This window comes from Cherax quadricarinatus, chromosome 2 (genome assembly GCF_038502225.1).
Source record: "Cherax quadricarinatus isolate ZL_2023a chromosome 2, ASM3850222v1, whole genome shotgun sequence".
Classification (NCBI taxonomy): domain Eukaryota; kingdom Metazoa; phylum Arthropoda; class Malacostraca; order Decapoda; family Parastacidae; genus Cherax; species Cherax quadricarinatus.
In genome coordinates this window covers 80,941,477-80,964,652 of record NC_091293.1, presented here as the reverse complement: position 1 = coordinate 80,964,652, position 23,176 = coordinate 80,941,477, and the positions used below count along the sequence as shown (strand labels likewise).

General features: G+C 39.8%; 1 protein-coding gene across 5 annotated transcripts in view; it reads right to left on the bottom strand.

Moving 5' to 3' along the window:
• Positions 1-23,176, bottom strand: part of LOC128688147 (phosphatidylinositol-3,5-bisphosphate 3-phosphatase MTMR3) — a gene marked incomplete at its 5' end in the record, with an annotated part of 289,396 nt that overhangs the window by 162,262 nt on the left and 103,958 nt on the right. For all 5 annotated transcript variants that reach the window (XR_011392521.1, XM_070089333.1, XM_070089331.1 and 2 more), the window contains 1 exon segment: positions 21,017-21,139. Coding sequence is in view for 4 of the 5 variants with exons in the window: in XM_070089333.1 (XP_069945434.1) it covers positions 21,017-21,139 (123 nt within the window).

The following is a 23,176-nucleotide window of genomic DNA, read 5'->3' as shown; positions in this document are numbered from 1 at the left end:
CAAGTTTCAATAAGATAGCTCAAAAAACAACTGAGAAAAAAATTATTTACTAATAATCATACATATTGAACAGTAACTTCGACATGGGACTTGGAGAAGCTGTTTTGGCACTATCTATGCATAAAACAATGCTAAACTGTATTTCTAATGGTTAGCCGTTCTGTAATTTATCCTTTCTTCATTCTTAAAAAAAATAAAATTTTGTATGATTTTGACTTTCAGCCAAATATCTGACTTTTGCCCTCACATAAATCAAAAACAAATTATGATATCTCAAAAAAAAAAAAACCGTTAGCTTGTAAAACAATCTTTCCTTTATGTTCTCTGTGAATTTCATTACATTCCTGCTATTATTAACGAATTTACTTGCTCATATATGTGAATAACTTACTTCCGAGATAATCCGCGAAACAGCCGGACCACCTATTTTTTTTTTTTCGAGAAAATAACATTTTTCTCAGTCTTATACTGCATTACGAGTGTATATCATAGTTACCCATGTTCGTTTTCTTTAATATAAGGACCCTGGAGGTGAAAGAAAGAGAATGGAAGCCCCTCTCTGAGAATGGGAATCTATTATTCCCAATGGAGCGCTCTGGGAATATGCCATATATTATTCATTCTGGAGTATTTACCATATTTCTTTGTTATTTATATTGTTTATTATGTCATATTAGATCAATTGTGATAGATAAATAAGCCGTAGAAGCTATAATAGCGTTATATTGAGCCATATTCCCCGGCCACCCCGAGACTGGAATTTTCCATGACGTCAGCAAAATGGTGTCGGGAGGTTCCTGGTTGGTTGGAACTCTACGTATAAATCCCGCCCAATGTATTATGATGCCAAATCGTCAATTATTATCTTAGAAAGAATAATACAATAAATACACGAAAAAAAAACGGAAAAAAAAAAAATTGACGACAGGTGAGCACACCTGCCGCGGGTGGTGACGTAACCCTAGGTGTTTTTAAATGACCATAATTCCTTGTAGGAATGTCGTAGAACAATGATTCTGGTACCATTGTGTTGCCAGAGAGTTAAGCTATTTTTCTATAAGATTAACTCAGTTTGAGAATTTTTCGACAAAATTTTTCGTTCGCGCTGAGTAAGTACTAATTCCCCCTGAAGGACTGAAACCTGAACAAGTGTTCAATTGTGACAAAACGCCTCTTTTGGAAGAAAATGCCAAAGAGGACCTTCATTACACAAGAGGAAAAGGCAATGCCAGGACACAAGCCTATGAAAGAAAGGCTGATGCTAATGTTCTGTGCTAATGCTAGTGGGGATTTCAAAGTGAAGCCATTACTAGTGTACCATTCTGAAAATCCCAGAATGTTCAGGAAAAACAATGTTATGAAGAGTAAATTGTGTGTGTTTTGGAAATCTAATAGTAAGGCATGGGTCACGAGGGAAATTTTCGTCGAGTGGTTCAATGAAGTGTTTGGCCCTAGTGTGAAGGATTATCTCCTGGAAAAGAAATTGGATCTCAAGTGCGTGCTAGTACTGGACAATGCACCTGCTCATCCTCCAAACTTGGATGACCTAATTTTCGAGGAGTTTGGGTTCATCACAGCAAAGTTCTTGCCCCTGAATACCACTCCTCTCCTCCAACCCATGGACCAGCAGGTTATTGCAAACTTTAAAAAACCCAACACAAAAGCAATGTTTCACAGGTGCTTGACTGTGACCACAGACACTCACTTGACCCTAAGGGAATTTTGGAGAGAACACTTCAGCATCCTCCACTGCATAACCCTTATAGGTATGGCTTGGGAGGGAGTGACTACCAGGACTTTGAACTCTGCCTGGAGAAAATTGTGGCCAGATTGTGTCGACAAGAGGGATTTTGAAGGATTTTGGACTGACCCTAATGAGCCTATGTCTGTTGTAAAATCAATTGTGGCACTGGGGAGTTCCATGGGGTTGGATGTGAGTTTGGAGGATGTGGAAGAATTGGTGGAAGACCACAATGAAGAGCTCACCACTGAGGAGCTGCAAGAGCTTCAGCAGGAAGAGCAACACATCGCAGCTCAGAATCTTGCTGCAGAGGAGGAGGAAGAAAGATGGAAGAAGGTGCTTTCTTCAGAAATTAAAGAGATTTTTACTATGTGGGGTAAGATGGAAAGCTTTATGGAGAAACATCACCCTAACAAGGTTGTTGCAAGCCAGGTTGGCAACATGTACAGTGACAAAGTCTTGGGCCATTTTAGGGAAGTGTTAAAGAGATGCCAGAAACAGAGCTCTCTCCACAGTTATTTTGTGAGACAGGACTCCAGTGACTCTCAAGGTGGTCCTAGTGGCATTAAGAAACAGAGAAGAGAAGCAACCCCAGAAAAGCAAATGGTACCTGAGGTGTTGATGGAAGGGGATTCTCCTTCCAAACTATAAACAATCCACTCTCTCTCCTCCTCCAGTCTTCCATACACTAAGAAGAATCTCCAATAAAGGTAAGTGTTATGCTGTTAATGTTTCATTCATTTTCCATTGTATTGTTTATGTACTACATGTATATTTCATGTTAAAAAAATTTTTTTTTAATACTTCTGGGTGTCAGGAACGGATTAATTGTATTTACATTATTTCTTATGGGAAAATTGATTCGTAAATCATAAATTTCGTTTATAGTAACGGCTCCAGGAACGGATTAATTACGAACAACGAGGGACCACTGTATTTCATTCTCTTTACCATAATTTACTTCTATTGTTATATTTTAATTATTTATGTACTGTATATAATGTATACATGGTAGTGATCTGTATTGTAAATTTTACATCGCATACAGTATCATATGTTACTGTTATCTTTATGTATTGTCGACACAGTGGAATGGGAGAATACCACTGGTAGTGTCATCCTGCCAGAATGTAGTATAACCCATACCCTAAGTAAAGAGAAACAACTCTGGAGCATGTGTAATATGTATCCGGCTGACTGACTGACTGACTGAATGTGTGTGTGTGTTTTTTTTTTTTTTTTTTTTTTTTTTTTTTTTTTTTTTTTTTTTTTTTTTTTTTACACAGGGTTTGACAAGGTTAAGGATCCCTAGCTTTATTGACAGCTATATTACAGGTTAAGGATTCTTAACTTTATTGGCAAGCTAAGAGCTGTTACCTACATCAGCTCATTTCAAAGCATTTTTATTATGAGACATACAAGTAGGGAACAGGATGAAGTTGGAGCCATCTGTGGGCCAGCATGTTCATTTGATCAACTGACTTTATCTCGTTGACATCATTATGCTGTATGAATGTGTTCCATACTCGAGTCATCCTGGGTATGTATGATCTCAGATGGAGTGATGTTCTGGAGAAGGGTACAGCCAGAGTGAAGTTGCTGCTTTCTGCCCGTCTTGTGGCATAAAAGCTTGTTTCACGCTGTCCTCGAAGTGGATCCAAGTGTGGTATTTTGACAATATTGGCCTTGTACATAACAGTAAGGCCACCCACATCCCTCCTATGTTGAAGGCTCTGCTGAAATGACAGATCTATCCAGGATGGGTCCAGGCGAGAGATGAGACGTCTTGCTCTGTTCTCTACTCTGTCAAGCAGTCGCAGATGAGAGGGGGGGCAGGCAAACCAAGAAAGTGGAGCATACTCAAGGTGTGAGCGTACTTGTGCCTCGTACAGGATCTTGCAACCCCTACTGTCTCTCTCTCTCTCTCTCTCTCTCTGTCTCTCTCTCAGGTACACGTAAATTATCATACATAGTATAAATTACCTAGGATAACCCAAAAAATCCAGACAAAGTGCTATACAGTGGCTCTGTGCTCCAGTGCCCTAAATTAATAATAATAATAATCATTATTATTATTATTATTACAATAACACATTTTTTTTATTATCACACTGGCCGATTCCCACCAAGGCAGGGTGGCCCGAAAAAGAAAAACTTTCACCATCATTCACTCCATCACTGTCTTGCCAGAAGGGTGCTTTACACTACAGTTTAAACTGCAACATTAACACCCCTCCTTCAGAGTGCAGGCACTGTACTTCCCATCTCCAGGACTCAAGTCCGGCCTGCCGGTTTCCCTGAACCCCTTCATAAATGTTACTTTGCTCACACTCCAACAGCACGTCAAGTATTAAAAACCATTTGCCTCCAATCACTCCTATCAAACACACTCACGCATGCCTGCTGGAAGTCCAAGCCCCTTGCACACAAAACCTCCTTTACCCCCTCCCTCCAACCTTTCCTAGGCCGACCCCTACCCCGCCTTCCTTCCACCACAGACATACACTCTTGAAGTCATTCTGTTTCGCTCCATTCTCTCTACATGTCTGAACCACCTCAACAACCCTTCCTCAGCCCTCTGGACAACTGTTTTGGCAATCCTGCACCTCCTCCTAACTTCCAAACTACGAATTCTCTGCATTATATTCACACCACACATTGTACTAATAACATGTACTACTAATATTATTATTATTAAACTATAATATAATAATCGTGTCCACTCATTACTTACCTTAAAATATCTGTAGTCTTAATGTAGAGTGAGAGGTGAGTAAACAAGATTAAATGAATAAACGAGAGAGAGAATGAGTGTAGAATGTTCACGAGTTATGTAAACAAACGTTGTTGTTGTTGTTGTTACCAGCCTGGACACGAATGGTTTCTGTTCACTCTGTCAAGCCGACCAGAAAAACATCTCATATTTGTTAATTTATATGTTTATATGTTATGTTGCATGTTTATTATATAATTTTGAAAAAAAAAATCATAGATGGATTAAGCAAAATGTTTATATTAACGTTTTATACACATTTAATGCGCCTCTGATTATTATTATTATTATTATTATTATTATTATTTTTATGGCATCTTCAAGACCAATTACACTCTTAGTGAGTGGCTCTGAGACAGACAAGCAGACACAGACAGACACACAGGTAGACAAAGACACAGGTAGACAGAAAGACACACACAGGTAGACAAAGAGACACAGAGGTAGACAGATAAACAGACACAGAGATACAGATATACAGGCAGATAGATACAGACAGGTTTATGTGCAACAGTGAAAACAAAGAGAGAGTTTGAGAGTAAGAGCCTTTCTTGCCACAATCTCCAGTACAAGATTCAGACTTCATCTTAGGGGCCATGGTGAAATTTACTCTCCAGTTAGTACAGTTAATACAGTATGATGCTGCTGATAGGGCAGGGTTACTCAAACTGACGCTGCCTGCATGATGCATTTGCCGCCGCGAGTATTATCAAATATCGTACAGCGGTGTGCATCAGCCGGCCCAGCCCAGCTGCCAGATGCATGGTCGTAAGTCGAGTGGACGTATTGTAGATGAATGGTTCAGAGAACCGACACGTTGATAAATTAGACACATGCGCAACTCTTGGGTATCTTTATTGAGGAAACGTTTTGCCACACAGTGGCTTCATCAGTCCATACAAAGGAGAATCTTGAAGAACAGGAGGAGAATGAGGTAATCAGTCCCTCAACCTTGAGTCGATGTGGTCAGTCCATCAATCTTGAATAGGATACGGTATATGTGTGGAGAAGGAGCTTATAAACCGTAGGCAGGTGAGGTGCAGCAGTCGTAGGTGGTGTCACATGTCAGACACTGCAACTTCTTGGGATCTTAATACTTGGGAATTCTTTGCTTGCCTAACCCTTGGGCACGACCTACTTCCACATTGAACAAATGTGACACCACCTACGACTGCTGCACCTCACCTGCCTACAGTTTATAAGCTCCTTCTCCGCACATATGCCGTATTCTATTCAAGATTGATGGACTGACCACATCGACTCAAGGTTGAGGGACTGATTACCTCATTCTCCTCCTGTTCTTCAAGATTCTCCTTTGTATGGACTGATGAAGCCACTGTGTGGCGAAACGTTTCCTCAATAAAGATACCCAAGAGTTGCACATGTGCACTTGTCTAATTTATCGAGTGGACGTATGTTGAGCAGGTCGTAAGTCGGATGGTAGGTGTAGTATTTATGGTTGTATTCTCGTTTTCTTGGTCTCATTTGATAGAATGGAAAACATATTATAGAAATGGAGGTGATTTTGATTGGTTTTACTATGAAAAGAACCATGAAATGAAGCTCAAAGTTGGGGAAATGTTTGATTTTTGCCAGTGTTCACAGGTAAACAAATGTCATTTTTGAATAATGTCCCAGTAGCCATTCTAACATGCAGTCATGAATGGCTCGACATTATTTATATAATTATTACAATATTGCAGTAGTCTGCATAACAGTAAATCTTCTATTTTTTGTTTGAATAAAAATTCAAAATAGAAAGCAAGAGAAATATCAGAGGGGCCTGGAGACATGGCTGATGAACAAAGAAAATGTTATTTCAGAGGCAGGATTGTCTGCATTGTTCATTCTGGATCCTATTTAGAAATTGCCATATTTTTTAATTTTCGCAAAATCGGCCAAATTGCAAATTTCTGACCACATTATTGGGTAGTTGAAATCAGTAAATAGGCAGTTTCTTGTACTCAATCGATAGAAAAAATGGAGTTCTAAAGAAATAGCTATGAGTTTGGTTGACAGTTTTCCATCAAATTTCATTCTTTTGGTGTCATTACAATCAGGAAAAGATTCTTTATCATTAATAAGAAAAAAAAAAATTTTCGGGAATTTTGCGACACCAGGAGACACCTCAGGATTTGGGGTTGCGACAGTCAAGGGGTTAATAGTCCTTGTTCTTATTTTTCTTCCATATCCACGAGGAAGTGGACAAAGTATTTTTTCTCCATAAGCCACGAGTGTTGTCAATGTCAACTAAAATGCCGGGAGCAATGGGCTAGCAACCCCTTTTCCCATACAGCTAACCTAAAATGAAAAGAAAACCTTAAAGTTGGGATGTTTGAATGTGTGTGGATGAAGTATGGATTGTGGATATTATGAATGAAAAGAAGCTGGATGTCCTGGCTCTAAGCGTAACAAAGCTGAAGGGGGTAGGTGTTTCAGTGGCGAGAAATAAATGGGATTAGGTCAGGGAGATCTAACAGTTAGAGCTAAGGATTAGTTATGGCAGGAATAGAGGAAATATACATAAATGTATAAATTCAAGGATTATGTGGAGTAAAATAAGGGTCAGATGTGAAAAGTGGGTTATAGTGTTTATGCACCTGGAGAAAGAAAGGGGGAAAAAAAAGAAAAAAGAAAATGAAAAAAAAAAAAAATGGAGAAAATTCTCCAGTAAAGGGGGTACCTCTCAGCCCCCTCTCAACTCTCTGAGGGACTTAGCCCTCCCAGAAGGGGCTAGTGGACTACCTCGCAAACAGCTTCATTAAACCAAAGTTTGTACCACAGCATCACGAGGCATGCCTTTCTCTCCTTGCCAGAGTTCCTGATCAACTACACAATGGAAAATTAAGGGAAAACCTGCACCCCACTTTATCTACAAGTTGGGACTATTAGGAATTCTAGTCTATAGCTAGATAATAAGAAACCTACCTTCTTGTATTGAATACTGTTGCAATGTGTAGCAAGGAAGAGATATAAAGCTGAACTCGGCAGTTCTTTTGTGTGGAGGGTGTACTGGCGAGTGCTTGGGCAGAGGACAAGCTAGGTTGAATTCAGACATAAGAGCGTGAACACGTCACGAATCTCCCGCTGAGAACAAAGAAAATACTGACTGTGCTGTAAACTCTGAAATGCTGTCAATCTCTACTAGGAAAACTAATGTTAAGAGGAAACACAAGTGTATTATCCACAGTATAATCCCGATCAGTGTAAAGTGTGTTGCGAAATGCATTCAGGTGTTATGAACAAAGTGACTCCCTATTAACAAGTGAGGACATAACTACGCATCTGTAGCAGCCTACTCAACACAACGATAACGGGATATACTTCCCTTAACACAAACTAGGAGAAACTGGGTCAGTTACAATACCCAGGCGAGTCCAGCCACACCCACACCTAATTACATTCGTTGCAGCTAATAGGTAGGGGTGAGATTTGACTAATTACCAATAGAGCCCATCATGGGTGGGCGATTCACCCAAACCCAAGTATCGCTACACACTTCAGATATGTAGTGATTGCTCCGTTGGGGCAAACGGATGTCTAACCCACTTATTAATCCACAGCTATGGTGGAAAGTGGAACAGCACCCCGAAGGGATGTCCAGGGACAGGCTGCTGGACACTGTGCTGTTAACAGATAAGTACCAATTGCTATATGTTTTTTTCATGCAGGAAAGTGTATTTACCTAACCAGTTCCCCACAAATTGGTCCTTCAAACTGGATAGTGGCCACACAGTGGTCCAAGAACTTGTAAGTTTATTAGTAACTAAGAACTTATGATCCTTCGAAAAACTGGTAGAGAACGGTGAGTCGGGGCCTATTTCAGCACTGCCTCTGAACAGAAAAATGGAATCAGTTCACTGCCTCTCAAGCTGCCATCTGTGCATAGGAAATGCGGCAGCCACCCTCACCCAGTGTCCCCCAGCACAGCATAGAAAACGGGACACCCAGCACAGCTCACACAGTCTCACTGTGCAGCAACTCGTACGCACGCACACCCACGGCGAACCAACTGACAAAAATTGCAGTTTCAGACCAGATTGTCTGAATGTGTATGTTCTCTACACACACTGTTTATAAACACAAATTTAGGGACGAGAGACTCATAATTGTCTCTCGTAATTTTAAAGGAAGTTTTATATTAAGTTTAAACTTTCATATCCATTAGCAGTGAAATTTATATACAGGTACCATCCGACTTACGACTGAGTTCAGTTCCAGCAAACTGGTCGTTAGTCAAAATAGACGTAAGTTGAACCTTACTACTGAATATCAACATCACATTTTTGTAATGACTATACAGTGGAACCTCTACTTATGAGTTTAATCCATTCCATGACCTTGCTCGCAACTGGATTTGCTCGTTTGCAGAGTCAATTTTCCTCATTTAAATTAACTGAAATGTAATTAAATCGTTCCAGTGGAATTCCAGGCACGAGAAAATACTTTAATAATTTCCCTAATGTCAACTCTACAGCTTATTTATCTATCACAATTAATGTAATATGACATAGTAAACAATATTAATAACATGGAAACAGGATATATACACTAGAATGAATAAAATACATGTCATTAGGTATGTGGCTAGTGGTGGTGACAGCAGCCATTGTTGTTGGGGTTTATAGGGCCAACACAGCGGCCATTCCTGCTCCTGACTACATGTGTAGAGAACCTAGGATAACCCAAAAGAGTCAGACAGAGTGACTTATAAGTACTACACTCTTAATGCTACACTTTGCCACTGCTGCTTCATGTTGTCTGCCACTGTTGCTTCATGTTGTCTGCCACTGCTGCTTCATGTTGTCTGCCACTGCTGCTTCATGTTGTCTGCCACTGTTGCTTCATGTTGTCTGCCACTGCTGCTTCATGTTGTCTGCCACTGCTGCTTCATGTTGTCTGCCACTGCTGCTTCATGTTATCTGCCACTACTACCTCATGATGTCTGCCACTGCTGCTTCATGTTATCTGCCACTACTACCTCATGATGTCTGCCACTGCTGCTTCATGTTGTCTACCACTGCTACCTCATGATGTCTACCACTGCTGCTTCATGTTGTCTGCCACTTACCTCATGATGTCTGCCACTGTTGCCTCATGATGTCTGCCACTGCTATCTCATAATGTCAACCACTAATGTCGCCAAAGAATCGAACATTTCTGCTATTTTGAGCTCAATTTCAAGTTACTTTTCATTGTGAAACCAATTAAAATCATATTTATTTTTGTAGTATATCTTCCATTCTATCACACGAGACCAAATAAAACGAAAATACAACCATAAAAACCATACGAAAATGTACCGCTAAGGGGAGGCTAATGGCCGAGAAGTGAACTCCGTTATTTATGGTCCAATCTCTTTCATTTTTGGAGTACGTTAAGAAGCATCTTTTCACCATACATTGCCCAAGTTTCAATAAGATAGTCCAACGAACAACTGAGATCCAATTCCCTAGATCAAGAGCAAGAGCCCCCTCACCAGGGTCAATTAACCTTCCTTGAGGTCCGCTCGCATCTGGAAATTTTGCTCGAGTCTGGACGCAAAAAATCGACTGAGCAGCTGCTCGTATCTGGAAAAACTTGCACATGGATGCACTCGTAAGTAGAGGTTCCACTGTATTTTATTGTTGTATTTTGGTATTTCATTTTTCACTTTACTTTTTATGCTGTAAGGTTTAGGATAAACACCGTGTACAACACAAACAGTTGTTTACAGTGGAACCTCTACTTGCGAGTTTAATCCGTTCCACGGTCTTGCTCGCAACTGGATTTGCTCGTTTGCAGAATCAATTTTCCTCATTTAAATTAATTGAAATGCAATTAATCCATTCCAGTGGAATTCTGTGATCAATAATTTTGCTAATATCAACTCTACGGCTTATTTATCTATCTCACTTCATCTAATATGACATAATAAACAATATAAATAACATAGAAACCTGATATATACTCTAAAATGAATAAAATATATCATTCATGTAGTGGTATGGGTGGTGTCGGCGGTGGACGAGAGTTTGTCTGGAGACTGGGCAAAATTCTTCATGAATAATTTCGCTAATATCATCTATATGGCTTATTTATATAGTACCACAGTTCATCTAATATGACATAACAGACAATATAAATAACATAGAAACACTATATATACTCTAGAATGAATAAAATATGTCATTATGTAACAGGTGGAGGCAGCCACAACCGCTCCCTCTTTGTTTTGGTAAACACTGCCATCTAGTGATGGCTTTTTGAAGCCATCTATTATAATTATCATATGTAGTACATTATTATTACGTATGTATTATTATACATATATTATTATTATTGTATTACACTATTATTATTATTATTATTATTATTATTATAAGTATTGTTATTATAATTATTATTATTATTATTATTATTATTATATATAAATTATTTGTAATTTTTATTCACACAAAAAATATAAGATTTACTGTTATTCCTTATTGCAATAATTGTATACATATGTCGACCCATTCACGACTGCATATTGGAATGGACAGTGACGTCATTTGTTTACACTGAAACAGCCAAGCAATGGACCATTTCTCCTAGGTTGACCTCAATTTCAAGGCACTTTTCATCATGAAAGCAATCAAAATCATATCTATTTCTGAAATATATCTTCCATTCTATCAAATGAGACCAAAAAAGCGAGAATACAACCATAAAAACCATACAAAAATACAGTGGTCCCTCGTTTTTCGTAATTAATCCATTCCTGGAGCCGTTACTATAAAGGAAATTTACGATTTATGAATCAATTTTCCCCATAAGAAATAATGTAAATACAATTAATCCATTCTTGACACCCAGAAGAATTAAAATAAAAAAAATTTTAACATGAAATATACATGTAGTACATAAACAATACAACGGCAAATGATGAATGAAACATTAACAGCATAACACTTACCTTTATTGGAGATTCTTCTTAGTGTATGGAAGACTGGAGGAGGAGAGAGAGTGGATTGTTTATAGTTTGGAAGGAGAATCCCCTTCCATCAACACCTCAGGTACCATTTGCTTTTCTGGGGTTGCTTCTCTTCTCTGTTTCTTAATGCCACTAGGACCACCTTGAGAGTCACTGGAGTCCTGTCTCACAAAATAACTGTGGAGAGAGCTCTGTTTCTGGCATCTCTTTAACACTTCCCTAAAATGGCCCAAGACTTTGTCACTGTACATGTTGCCAACCTGGCTTGCAACAACCTCCTAAGGGTGATGTTTCTCCATAAAGCTTTCCATCTTACCCCACATAGTAAAAATCTCTTTAATTTCTGAAGAAGGCACCTTCTTCCATCTCTCTTCCTCCTCCTCTGCAGCAAGATTCTGAGCTGCAATGTGTTGCTCTTCCTGCTGAAGCTCTTGCAGCTCCTCAGTGGTGAGCTCTTCATTGTGGTCTTCCACCAATTCTTCCACATCCTCCAAACTCACATCCAACCCCATGGAACTCCCCAGTGCCACAATTGATTTTACAACAGACATAGGCTCATTAGGGTCAGTCCCAAATCCTTCAAAATCCCTCTTGTCGACACAATCTGGCCACAATTTTCTCCAGGCAGAGTTCAAAGTCCTGGTAGTCACTCCCTCCCAAGCCATACCTATAAGGGTTATGCAGTGGAGGATGCTGAAGTGTTCTCTCCAAAATTCCCTTAGGGTCAAGTGAGTGTCTGTGGTCACAGTCAAACACCTGTGAAACATTGCTTTTGTGTAGAGTTTTTTAAAGTTTGCAATAACCTGCTGGTCCATGGGTTGGAGGAGAGGAGTGGTATTCGGGGGCAAGAACTTTACTGTGATGAACCCAAACTCCTCAAAAATTAGGTCATCCAAGTCTGGAGGATGAGCAGGTGCATTGTCCATTACTAGCACGCACTTGAGATCCAATTTCTTTTCCAGGAGATACTCCTTCACACTAGGGCCAAACACTTCATTGAACCACTCGACGAAAATTTCCCTCGTGACCCATGCCTTACTATTAGATTTCCAAAACACACACAATTTACTCTTCATAACATTGTTTTTCCTGAACACTCTGGGATTTTCAAAATGGTACACTAGTAATGGCTTCACTTTGAAATCCCCACTAGCATTAGCACAGAACATTAGCGTCAGCCTTTCTTTCATAGGCTTGTGTCCTGGCATTGACTTTTCCTCTTGTGTAATGAAGGTCCTCTTCGGCATTTACTTCCAAAAGAGGCGATTCGTCACAATTGAACACTTGTTCAGGTTTCAGTCCTTCAGCCTTTATGTACTCCTGGAATTCATGCACATATTTTTCAGCCGCCTTGTGGTCCGAACTGGCAGCCTCACCATGCCTTGCCACACTGTGTATGCCAGTATGGATCTTAAATCTCTCAAACCAGCCTTTGCTGGCCTTAAATTCACTCACTTCACCACTATTTGCAGGCAATTTCTTTACCAAATCTTCATGCAACTGCCTAGCCTTTTCACAAATAATCAAAGTCATAAGAGTATCTCCTGCTAATTGTTTCTCATTTATCCACACCAATAGTAACTTCTCAACCTCTTCCAGTACTGGTGATCTCATTTTTGTCAGCATAGTTACTCCCTTTGCAACAACAGCATCCTTTATTTCATTTTTCTTGGCCACTATGGAACATAAGGTTGTGTAGGGTTTCTTATACATCCTGGACAGTTCGGCCACACTTGTACCACTTTCATATTGTTCAATGATGGTTTTCTTAAATTCAATCGTATTTCTCACCTTCTTTACCACAGGCTTGGCACTAGGAGCTTTCTTTGGAGCCATGGTGGCTTATTTAGTGCTTGCAAGCACTAAAACAAATGGAATATTACGAAATATTTCGCTGGAGCACGTGAGGGGACCTTCGCTCACTGGTAAACAATGCCAGACTGGCTGCCGCCCCGGCTCACGCCGTGGGTACGTGTCCCGGACGAACTACGACTCGCGAGTCAACCTATGAAAAGCGAGTCCATGTTTATACGAAAATACCCCTATGATTGGCGAATTTTACAATTGCCGGGAACTACGAAAAGCGGGGGACCACTGTACCACTAAGGGGTGGCTAATTGCTGAGAAGTGAGCTCCACTATTCATGCTTAGATTTCTTTCATTATTATTATTATCATTATTACATAAATAATTTGTAATTTTTATTCACACAAAAAATATAAGATTTACTGTGACGTCATTTGTTTACACTGAAACAGCCAAGCAATGGACCATTTCTCCTAGGTTGAGCTCTATTTCAAGGTACTTTTCGTCGTGAAAGCAATCAAAATCATATCTATTTCTGTAATTTATCTTCCATTCTATCAAATGAGACCAAAAAAAAACGAGAATACAACCATAAAAACCATTCGAAATTACCACTAAGTTGTGGCTAATTGCTGAGAAGTGAACTCCATTATTTATGCTTAGATTTCTTTCATTTTTGGTGTACATTAAGAAGCATCTTTCCATCATACATTGCCCAAGTTTCAATAAGATAGTCCAACAAACAAATGAGATACAATTTCCTAGATCAAGAGCAAGAGCCCCTCACCAGTGCCAAGGAACCTGCCTTAAGGTCTGCTCACTTGTGGAAATTCTGCTCATGTATGAAACAAAAAATTGACCCATTGACCGCTCGTATTTGGAAAAACTCTCACGTGGACACGCTCGCAAGTAGAGGTTCCACTATATTTCCCAAAAATTTGGCATAGAAAACACGGTCGTAAGTCAAATGGTCGTATGTCGGATGGCAGGTGTACATGTATAATGTATGATGAATATACATGTGTGATGTGTATAGCATCTTACAAAAGGGCAACTCAGCAGTATTGCAAGCTGAGACAGCATCACTCAAGTGTCCAGGCCAGGCTATCAAGAGACTGGATCAAGGTCCAGCCAAATGTACCCTTCAAGGTCACTGACTGTGCTGCCCTGCGATCACTGGGTCAGTGAGACATACTGACAAATTCTCTCTCTCTCTCGCACAAACACACAAAAACACACACACACAAACACAAACACACACACACAAACACAAACACACAAACACACAAACACACACACACACACACACACACAAACACACACAAACACACACAAACACACACAAACACACACAAACACACACAAACACACACAAACACACACAAACACACACACACACAAACACACACACACACAAACACACACACACACACACAAACACACACACACAAACACACACAAACACACACAAACACACACAAACACACACACACAAACACACACACAAACACACACACACAAACACACACACACAAACACACACACACAAACACACACACACAAACACACACACACAAACACACACACACAAACACACACACACAAACACACACACACAAACACACACACACAAACACACAAACACACACACACACACGACAGGAACCATACATAGTTTTAAGACGAGGTTTGATAAAGCTCATGGAGCAGGGAGAGGACCCAGTAGCAACAAGTGAAGAGGCAGGGCCAAGAGCTAAGACTCGACCCCTGCAACCACAAATTGGCGAGTAAAAATAGGCAAGTACACACACACACACACAAAGAGCTGTTCACTGCAGTGAAGTATTTAAACCCTAGTAGTATATTCTATTAGGAATTTTAGTATTTCTAGTGTTGTACAAGATGGCCTCTTTGCAAACTCTTATCTCTCAAAATGAAATTAATTCAGATTATGCGAAATACAAAAGTGCATTCCTATAGTCAAATCTGTCTCAAGATGACATTCAAAATGTTTTGGTTACATTTAGTGATCAACAAGAAAGGTAGGCAGAAGCACACTGTACCTGCCACAAAATTCTTTCACAAAAACCCACTGTAGTTAGTGGTCAGACACCAGTCACACCTGCCACACCATTACCTAGTCTTCCTAATCTCTTATCACCTATATTTGAAGGTAATGAGTATGAGGAGTTTATTAGTGGATTTCAATTTCTGGTACATAAACTGATATTGATGAGATAGCCAAATGTCTTGTAAAGGGAGAATCCTTTGAACCGATTAAATCGTTTCTGGTGGTTAAAGATAATTATCAGCAAGCAAACAATTACCTTGATGTTGACAAAGCCAGGGTTAGACATACAGTCAAAATCTCAAGCTTGAAGCCACCAAGACATTGTTTTTTAGATTTGCAGACATTTAGAATCACACTAGGTAATAGTCTCTGATCTCTAGAGACTAAATATGACATAAATCAATGTGACTGGCTTATCAGTGGTACATAAGTAACCCACACACAGAAGAGAGGAGCTTATGATGATGTTTTGGTCCGACTTGGACTTTGTAAAAGTCGGACCGAAACATCGTCATAAGCTCTTCTCTATGTGCAGGTTATTTGTGTATTGTTCCAGTCATGGTATTGTGCCTTTTTTTGCTATTTATCAGTGGTATTGTACAGGATAAGCTGTCACCACAAACTATTGAACGATTAATATTATGTTCAATAAACACTCTCTTGTAAACCTTTGCTAATTTCTCTACAAGATATAGTTTCCTGTGTGCAAGCAACGAGACACGATAAACACACAAATCCTATTGAGGATACCAAACCTTCAATTCAGCATAAGAGTATACCTATTCCCACTAAATCACTGAATGGGAAATCGCTGTGAATGCAACTGACAGTAAAAAGACTGTCACATCTAAACGTACTCCAAAATGTGTACTTTGTGATGGATCGCATTGGGCACAGTACTGTATTCAATACATAACAATGGAGGCACAGAAACAGCATGCTCAACGGCTGAAATGGTGCACTAAGAAGTGTTTTAAATGCAAGGGTATGCATCACACTGCTTTATGCCCAAGTACTTGCGCTGACCAACAGGCGACTTCCACAAAAATCGCAAATCACTAAAAAGCAGCATCTAACGTAAAGGATAAGTCTAAATCGACTGCTCTTCCAATAGCTCAAACTGAGTAATAAGCTAATAAATTACACAAAACAAACATGCTAACACTATTTGATCAAGGCTCACAAAGGTCCTTCATAAGAAGAGCAGTGTTACAGAAATTGAATAAACAAAACCATGCCAAAATACAGTTAGATATAGCTGGTTTTTTTTTAAAGTTCTGGTAAACAGACATATGACCTACCTAAATTCACTGTTGGTCTAGGAAACAGGAAAAAGACAGTGGAAGCTGTGGTAGTAGATGATTTGCCTAAGTCTGTGCAGAACAGGGGACTAAAAGAAACAGTTGCAGCACTAAAGGCAGCCAAGGCCAAGTTAGCCTGTCCAGACATACAGACGGACACTTAGTTCAATTGATCTAATCATTAAAAGTGATTATCATCACTGTTTTGTGCAAAATATAACAAGTAAACATGATGTTCACTTGCTAAAAACAGATGGAGGCCACATGATATATGGTCCAAGTCCCTTTCAATGTGGGACAGATGATATTGATTCAGTGGAAAATGTACTGGTTACAAGAATAACTGCTGATCATGTGCCACAGCAAAAATTATCATTACTGGAAGAAATAAATGAACCAGTTAATAAGTTATGGAATTTAGATGCGATAGACATTGATGTAAATAAACCAAGCCCATACAAGTCTCAGACTTGTAACCAATAGTTGGACACTGTCAAAAATGAAGATGGACAGAATTGGGTTAGGTTACCATGGAAATTAAACGAGGTTTCATAACAAGTAATACATATTTTATGAAAAAGAGGATAAATAAGTATACAAGATATGATGTAGCATGTAATGAAAGTAGTTTGTCAGATTATGTACTGGTGGATAAAAGGTTGATGGGTAGACTTCAGAATGTGCATGTTCATAGAAGGGCAACAGATATCGGATCATTATTTAGTTGTAGCTACAGTTAAGAGGTAGATGGAGTAAACGGAAAATGGCAATGGCAAGTAGAGAGGTGAAAGCTTATAAAGTAAGGAAAGAGGAAGTTAGCATGAGATATAAGCAACTATTGGGAGAAAGGTGGGCTAGTGAGAGAATAGGTAGTGTGGAGGTTGAAGAGGGGTGGGATAGTTTTAAAAATGCAGTGTTAGAATGTGGGGTAGAGGTTTGTGGTTAAAGGAAGGTGGATGCAGAAGGAAAAAGGAGGTATTGGTGGAATGACGATGTAAAGAGTGTGATAAAAGAGAAAAAGATTGCCACGAGAAGTTTTTATAAAGTAGAAGTGACATAAGAAGAGTGGAGTATATGCTGAGTAAAGAGGTAAAGCGAGTGGTGAGAGAGAGCAAATGACAGTGGGTAAGGCGCTGCCAACGAGAATAAGACAAATTTTTGAAGTTAGGTAAATAGATTAAGAAAACCTAGGAAACGAGTGGATTTGACAGTTAAATACAGAATAGGGGAGTTAGCAGATGGGGAGTTGGAAGTATTGGGAAGATGGCATGATTACTTCGAGGAAATGTTAAATGTTGATGAAGAGAGGCAGGCAGTAATTTCATGCATTGGGAAGAGCCAGATGCGAGTGTTGAGGAGGTGCTCGAGACATTAGGTAGACTGAAAGGGGGTGAAGCAGCTGGAACAGATAGGATCATGACAAATGTTAAAAGTGGAGAGGGGGGATAGTTCTGGAGTGGTTAGTACTTTCGTTCAATAAATGTATGAAAGAGGGGAAGGTACCCCAGGGATTGGCAGAGAGCATGAAGTTACTTTATACAAGGGCAAGGGGGACAAAAGGTTGTAAAAATTATAGGGGAATAAGTTTACTAAGTGCTGTAAAGAATTTGTATGAGGATAGTGAGGCTCAAGTCAGGGTGCATAGGATTGAGGGAGATTACTTTCAAGTAAAAGTAGGTCTTAGACAGGGTTGTGTAATGTCACCATGGCTGTTAAACATATTTACAGATGGGGCTGTAAAAGAAGTAAAAGTAAAGGGTGTTGGGTAGAGGAGCGAGATTAAATTATGGGGAATCCAATACAAAATGGGAGCCGACAGTTATTTTTCGATGATGATGCTGTGCTTTTGGGAGATTCTAAAGAGAAGCTGCAAAGATTAGAGGATGAGTTTGGGAGGGTGTGTAAAGGAAGTTGAAGGTGAACACAGATAAGAGTAAAGTGATGAGGGTCTCAAACTAATTAGGTAAAGTTGGATATCACATTGGAGGGAGGTAGTTTGCAAGAAGTGAATGTGTTCAGATATTCAGGAGTAGACTTATCAGGGGATGGGTTTATGAAGCACAAGGTTAACCATAAAACTGATGAAGGAAAAAAGGCGAGTGGTTCACTGAGGTATCTGTAGACAAAACATTACCCATGGAAGCAAAGAAGAAAGTATGAGTATAGTAGTACCAACACCCTCACATGGGCATGAAGCATGGGTTGTAAATGCTGCAGCAAGGAGGAGGCTGGAGGCAGTAGAGATGTGTCAAAGGGCAATGCATTGTGTAAATATTATGCAAAGAATTTGTAGTGTGAAAATTAGGTGGTGGTGTGGAGTTACAAAAAGTATTATTCAGAGGGCTGAGGAAGGGTTATTAAGGTGGTTTGGTCATTTAGAGAGGATGGAGGAAAATACAATGACTTGGAGAGTGTATAAATCTGTAGTGGAGGGGAGGAGGGGGTAGAGATTGTCCTAAGAAAGAATGGCGGGAGGGGGATTGAAAGAGGTTTTCTGTGCAAGGGGCTTGGACATGCAGCAGGCATGTATGAGCGTGTTTGATAGGAGTGAATGGAGATGAATGGTTTTTGGGACCTGACGAGCTGTTGAAGTGTGAGCAAGGTGATATTTTGTGAAGGGATTCAGGGAAACCAGTTAGCCAGACTCAAGTCCTGGAGGTGGGAAGTACAATGCCTGCACTTTAAAGGAGGGGTTTGGGATATTTGCTGTTTGGAGTAACATCTAAAATGTCATATCTGAGTGCCTCTGCAAAGACAGTGATTGCGTGTGAATGATGGTGAAAGTTTCTTATTTTTTGGGGCCACCCTACCTCAGTGGGAGACGGCCGACGTGCTGGAAAAAAAACATTACTGGTACTTTCTAGGCATATTTTGACCTTCATTGTAACTTTGAATAATGATAAAGTATAAAACTTTTAGTCATGTTCAACAAGGTGCTAAATATAATATTGCAGAGTGAAGCACTGAAGTTAAAACAAGCAAATTTGATCATTTGAGTAAATAATCATAGATTGCAGGAGGGATGTGGTAACCAGCACGATTCTTATTCAGCATTAATATTTACTTGTCCACATAGCTTTTAATCATATAATATTTTCCATACAAAGTTATCCATTGAGGCAGAGAGAGGAATGAGAATATAGTGGAACCAATGCCTTTAAATGGGTGTGAGGCATGGGTGTTGAATGTTGCAACAAGAAGGCTGGAGGCACTGATGTCGTGTCTGAGAACAATGTGTGGTGTGAATATTATGCAGAGAATCAGTACCTTAAAGATTAGAAGGAGGCACAGGGTTTCTAGAAGTATTATCCAGAAGTCTGGAGAGGGGTTGAGGTGGTTTGGACACAAAGTGGATGGAGCAAAACTGAAAGAATTGGAGGGCATATAAATCTAGTGGAAGAAAGGCACAGTAAGGGTCATCCTAGGAAAAGTTGGAAACAGTAAAGTTTTTTTTTGTGTGCGAGGGACTTAGCCTTCCAGCAACCATGCATGAGCATGTTAGATAGAAGCGAGTGAAGGAAAATGGTTTTTATGACTGTGCTGTTGGAGTGTGAGCAAATTAACATTTATGAAGGAATTCAGGAAAACTAGTTAGCCAGACTGTAGTCTTGACACCACAGCACAAGCAACCTTTCTAGCTGCAAAAGCCCCACCTCCTCCAAAATGCAAGCACAAATCTTCCCACCTCCAGGAGTCAAGTGTGGCTTACTGGTTTCCCTGAATCCCTTCACATATGTTATCCTACACTCCAGCAGCACTCCAATACTCCTATCTAACATGTTCACACAACGTTGTTGGATGTCTAAGCCCTTACACCATAAAGCCTCCAACCATTCCTTGTACAACCCGTACCCTCTTCTTTCCTCCACCAGATTTACATGCTATCCTAGTAATCCTATTTTTGTTTCATGCTCTCTAAATATCCAGGCCACCTCATCAATTCTTCCTCTGCCCTCCAAATATACTTTAGGTAACTCAACACCTTCCTCCAATTTTCAAGCTCCAAATTCTCTGTAGAGTATTCACAAAACACACTGCCCTCAAACATATCTTCAGTGCCTCCATCTTCTTCCTTGCTACAACACTTAAACCATATTTCACACCCATATAACAGTTCTGGTACCATCGTACTCTATCTTGCTGAATTCCTTCTAAGATACAGTATATTTTAGCCCATATTTTATTTTTGAAAAGATGCCTGTCTTAACCCAAACTTCATAAATATTATACAGAAATAAACCGATTAACAAAGCAACAAGCAGCAATTAAAGTTATATTCATAGCCTCTTCAAACACAAAACACAATACTTAAAAAATTTTCCTATTATAAAAAATAAGCACAAATGACATGTGTCACTACTGTCCTCACCTCATCATCGCCAACAATAAGGTGGCTGCTGGTGTTGGTGTCTTCAGTTACTTCCCCCATTTCGAGCATATAGACTGATGTCCACAGCCGCATGTCTTGAGTGTGACACGAAGGGAAGAGTACCTATGGTTTTAAAAAGGTCTTCATTAGTAATTAGCAACAGCCTTGGTACATGAGAATGCAGTAGTAAGTAACGTTGACAATATCTCGACATATATCAAAAGCTTCTCCGTGGGGAAGTGGAACAGAATTCTTCCTCCGTAAGCTATGCGCATCGTAAGAGGCGACTAAAATGCCGGGAGCAAGGGGCTAGTAACCCCTTCTCCTGTATACAGTGGACCCCCGCTTTACGATCAGCTCCCAATGCGACCAATTATGTAAGTGTGTTTGCACGTGTATGTTTGGGGGTCTGAAATGGACTAATCTAATTCACAATATTCCTTAAGGGAACAAATTCGTTCAGTAATGGCACCTGAACATACTTCTGGAATGAAATAATATCGTAAGCCGGGGGTCCACTGTATATTACTAAATTTAAAAGAAGAAACTTTTGTTTTTCTTTTTGGGCCATCCCACCTCAGTGGGATACAGCTGTGCGTTGAAAGAAAGAAAGATATCAAAAGCTCTTCTAAAAGCAGGCAATGTCACCAGCAATACAAATCATTACCTAGCTTCTTAGTCGTCAACATTACAAAAAGTTGAAACAAGATTAAAATTTTATTCAGGCTCAATGATGTAGCACCAGTGAATAACTATCATATCAATCAGTAACACTGGCTGGCAGCACAAATCTAACCATTACCCATTCCTGTGCCAGAAAACACACTCCCCCCAATCTTCAAGAGTTTGTACTTGATATACAAAATATGCACTCACATTACTGTGCCTATTATGCAGACAGAACATTAACCCTTTGATCATCGAGACATCTGATCCTGAAGTCCCACTCTGACGAAAAATATTTGAGAAAAAAAAAATTTCTTAAAATCTTCAGAATGTTTTTGCGAGTTCTAGGTAGTAGGTTGGTAGACAGCAACCTCCCAGGGAGGTACTACCGTCCTGCCAAGTGAGTGTAAAACGGAAGCCTGTAATTGTTTTACACAATGGTAGGAATGCTGGTGTCTTTTTTTTTTTCTGTCTCGTACACATGCAAGATTTCAGGTACGTCTTGCTACTTCTACGTACACTTAGGTCACACCACACATACATGTACAAGCATATACAGTGGATCCCCGCATACCGTTGGCATCACATAACGTTAAATCCGCATACCGATACATTTTATCGCTAAGATTTTGCTTCGCATACCCCTAAGAAACCCGCTCAACGCTATTCGTCCGAGACGCGTCTAATGTGCGGCCTGAGCCAGCCTCACATGTTCCGCCGGTGGTATTGTTTACCAGCCAGCCTCTGCGGTAACATCCAAGCATACAATCGGAACATTTCGTATTATTACAGTGTTCTTGGTGATTTTATCTGCAAAATAAGTGACCATGGGCCCCAAAAAAGCTTCTAGTGCCAACCCTACAGGAATAAGGGTGAGAATTACTATAGAGATGAAGAAAGAGATCATTGCTAAGTATGAAAGTGGAGTGCGTGTCTCTGAGCTGGCCAGGTTGTATAGTAAACCCCAATCAACCATCGCTACTATTGTGTCCAAGAAAACGGCAATCAAGGAAGCTGTTCTTGCCAAAGGTTCAACTGTGTTTTCGAAACAGAGATCGCAAGTGATAGATGTTGAGAGACTCTTATTGGTGTGGATAAATGAAAAACAGATAGCAGGAGATAGCATCTCTCAAGTGATCATAAGTGAAAAGGCTAGGAAGTTGCACGAGGATTTAATTAAAAAAATGCCTGCAACTAGTGATGATGTGAGTGAATTTAAGGCCAGCAAAGGTTGGTTGGAGAGATTTAAGAAGCGTAGTGGCATACATAGTGTGATAAAGCATGGTGAGGCTGCCAGTTCGGACCACAAAGCAGCTGAATTTTTTTTTTTTTTTTTTTTTTTCTCAACAAGTCGGCCGTCTCCCACCGAGGCAGGGTGACCCAAAAAAGAAAGAAAATCCCCAAAAAGAAAATACTTTCATCATCATTCAACACTTTCACCACACTTGCACATTATCACTGTTTTTGCAGAGGTGCTCAGAATACAACAGTCTA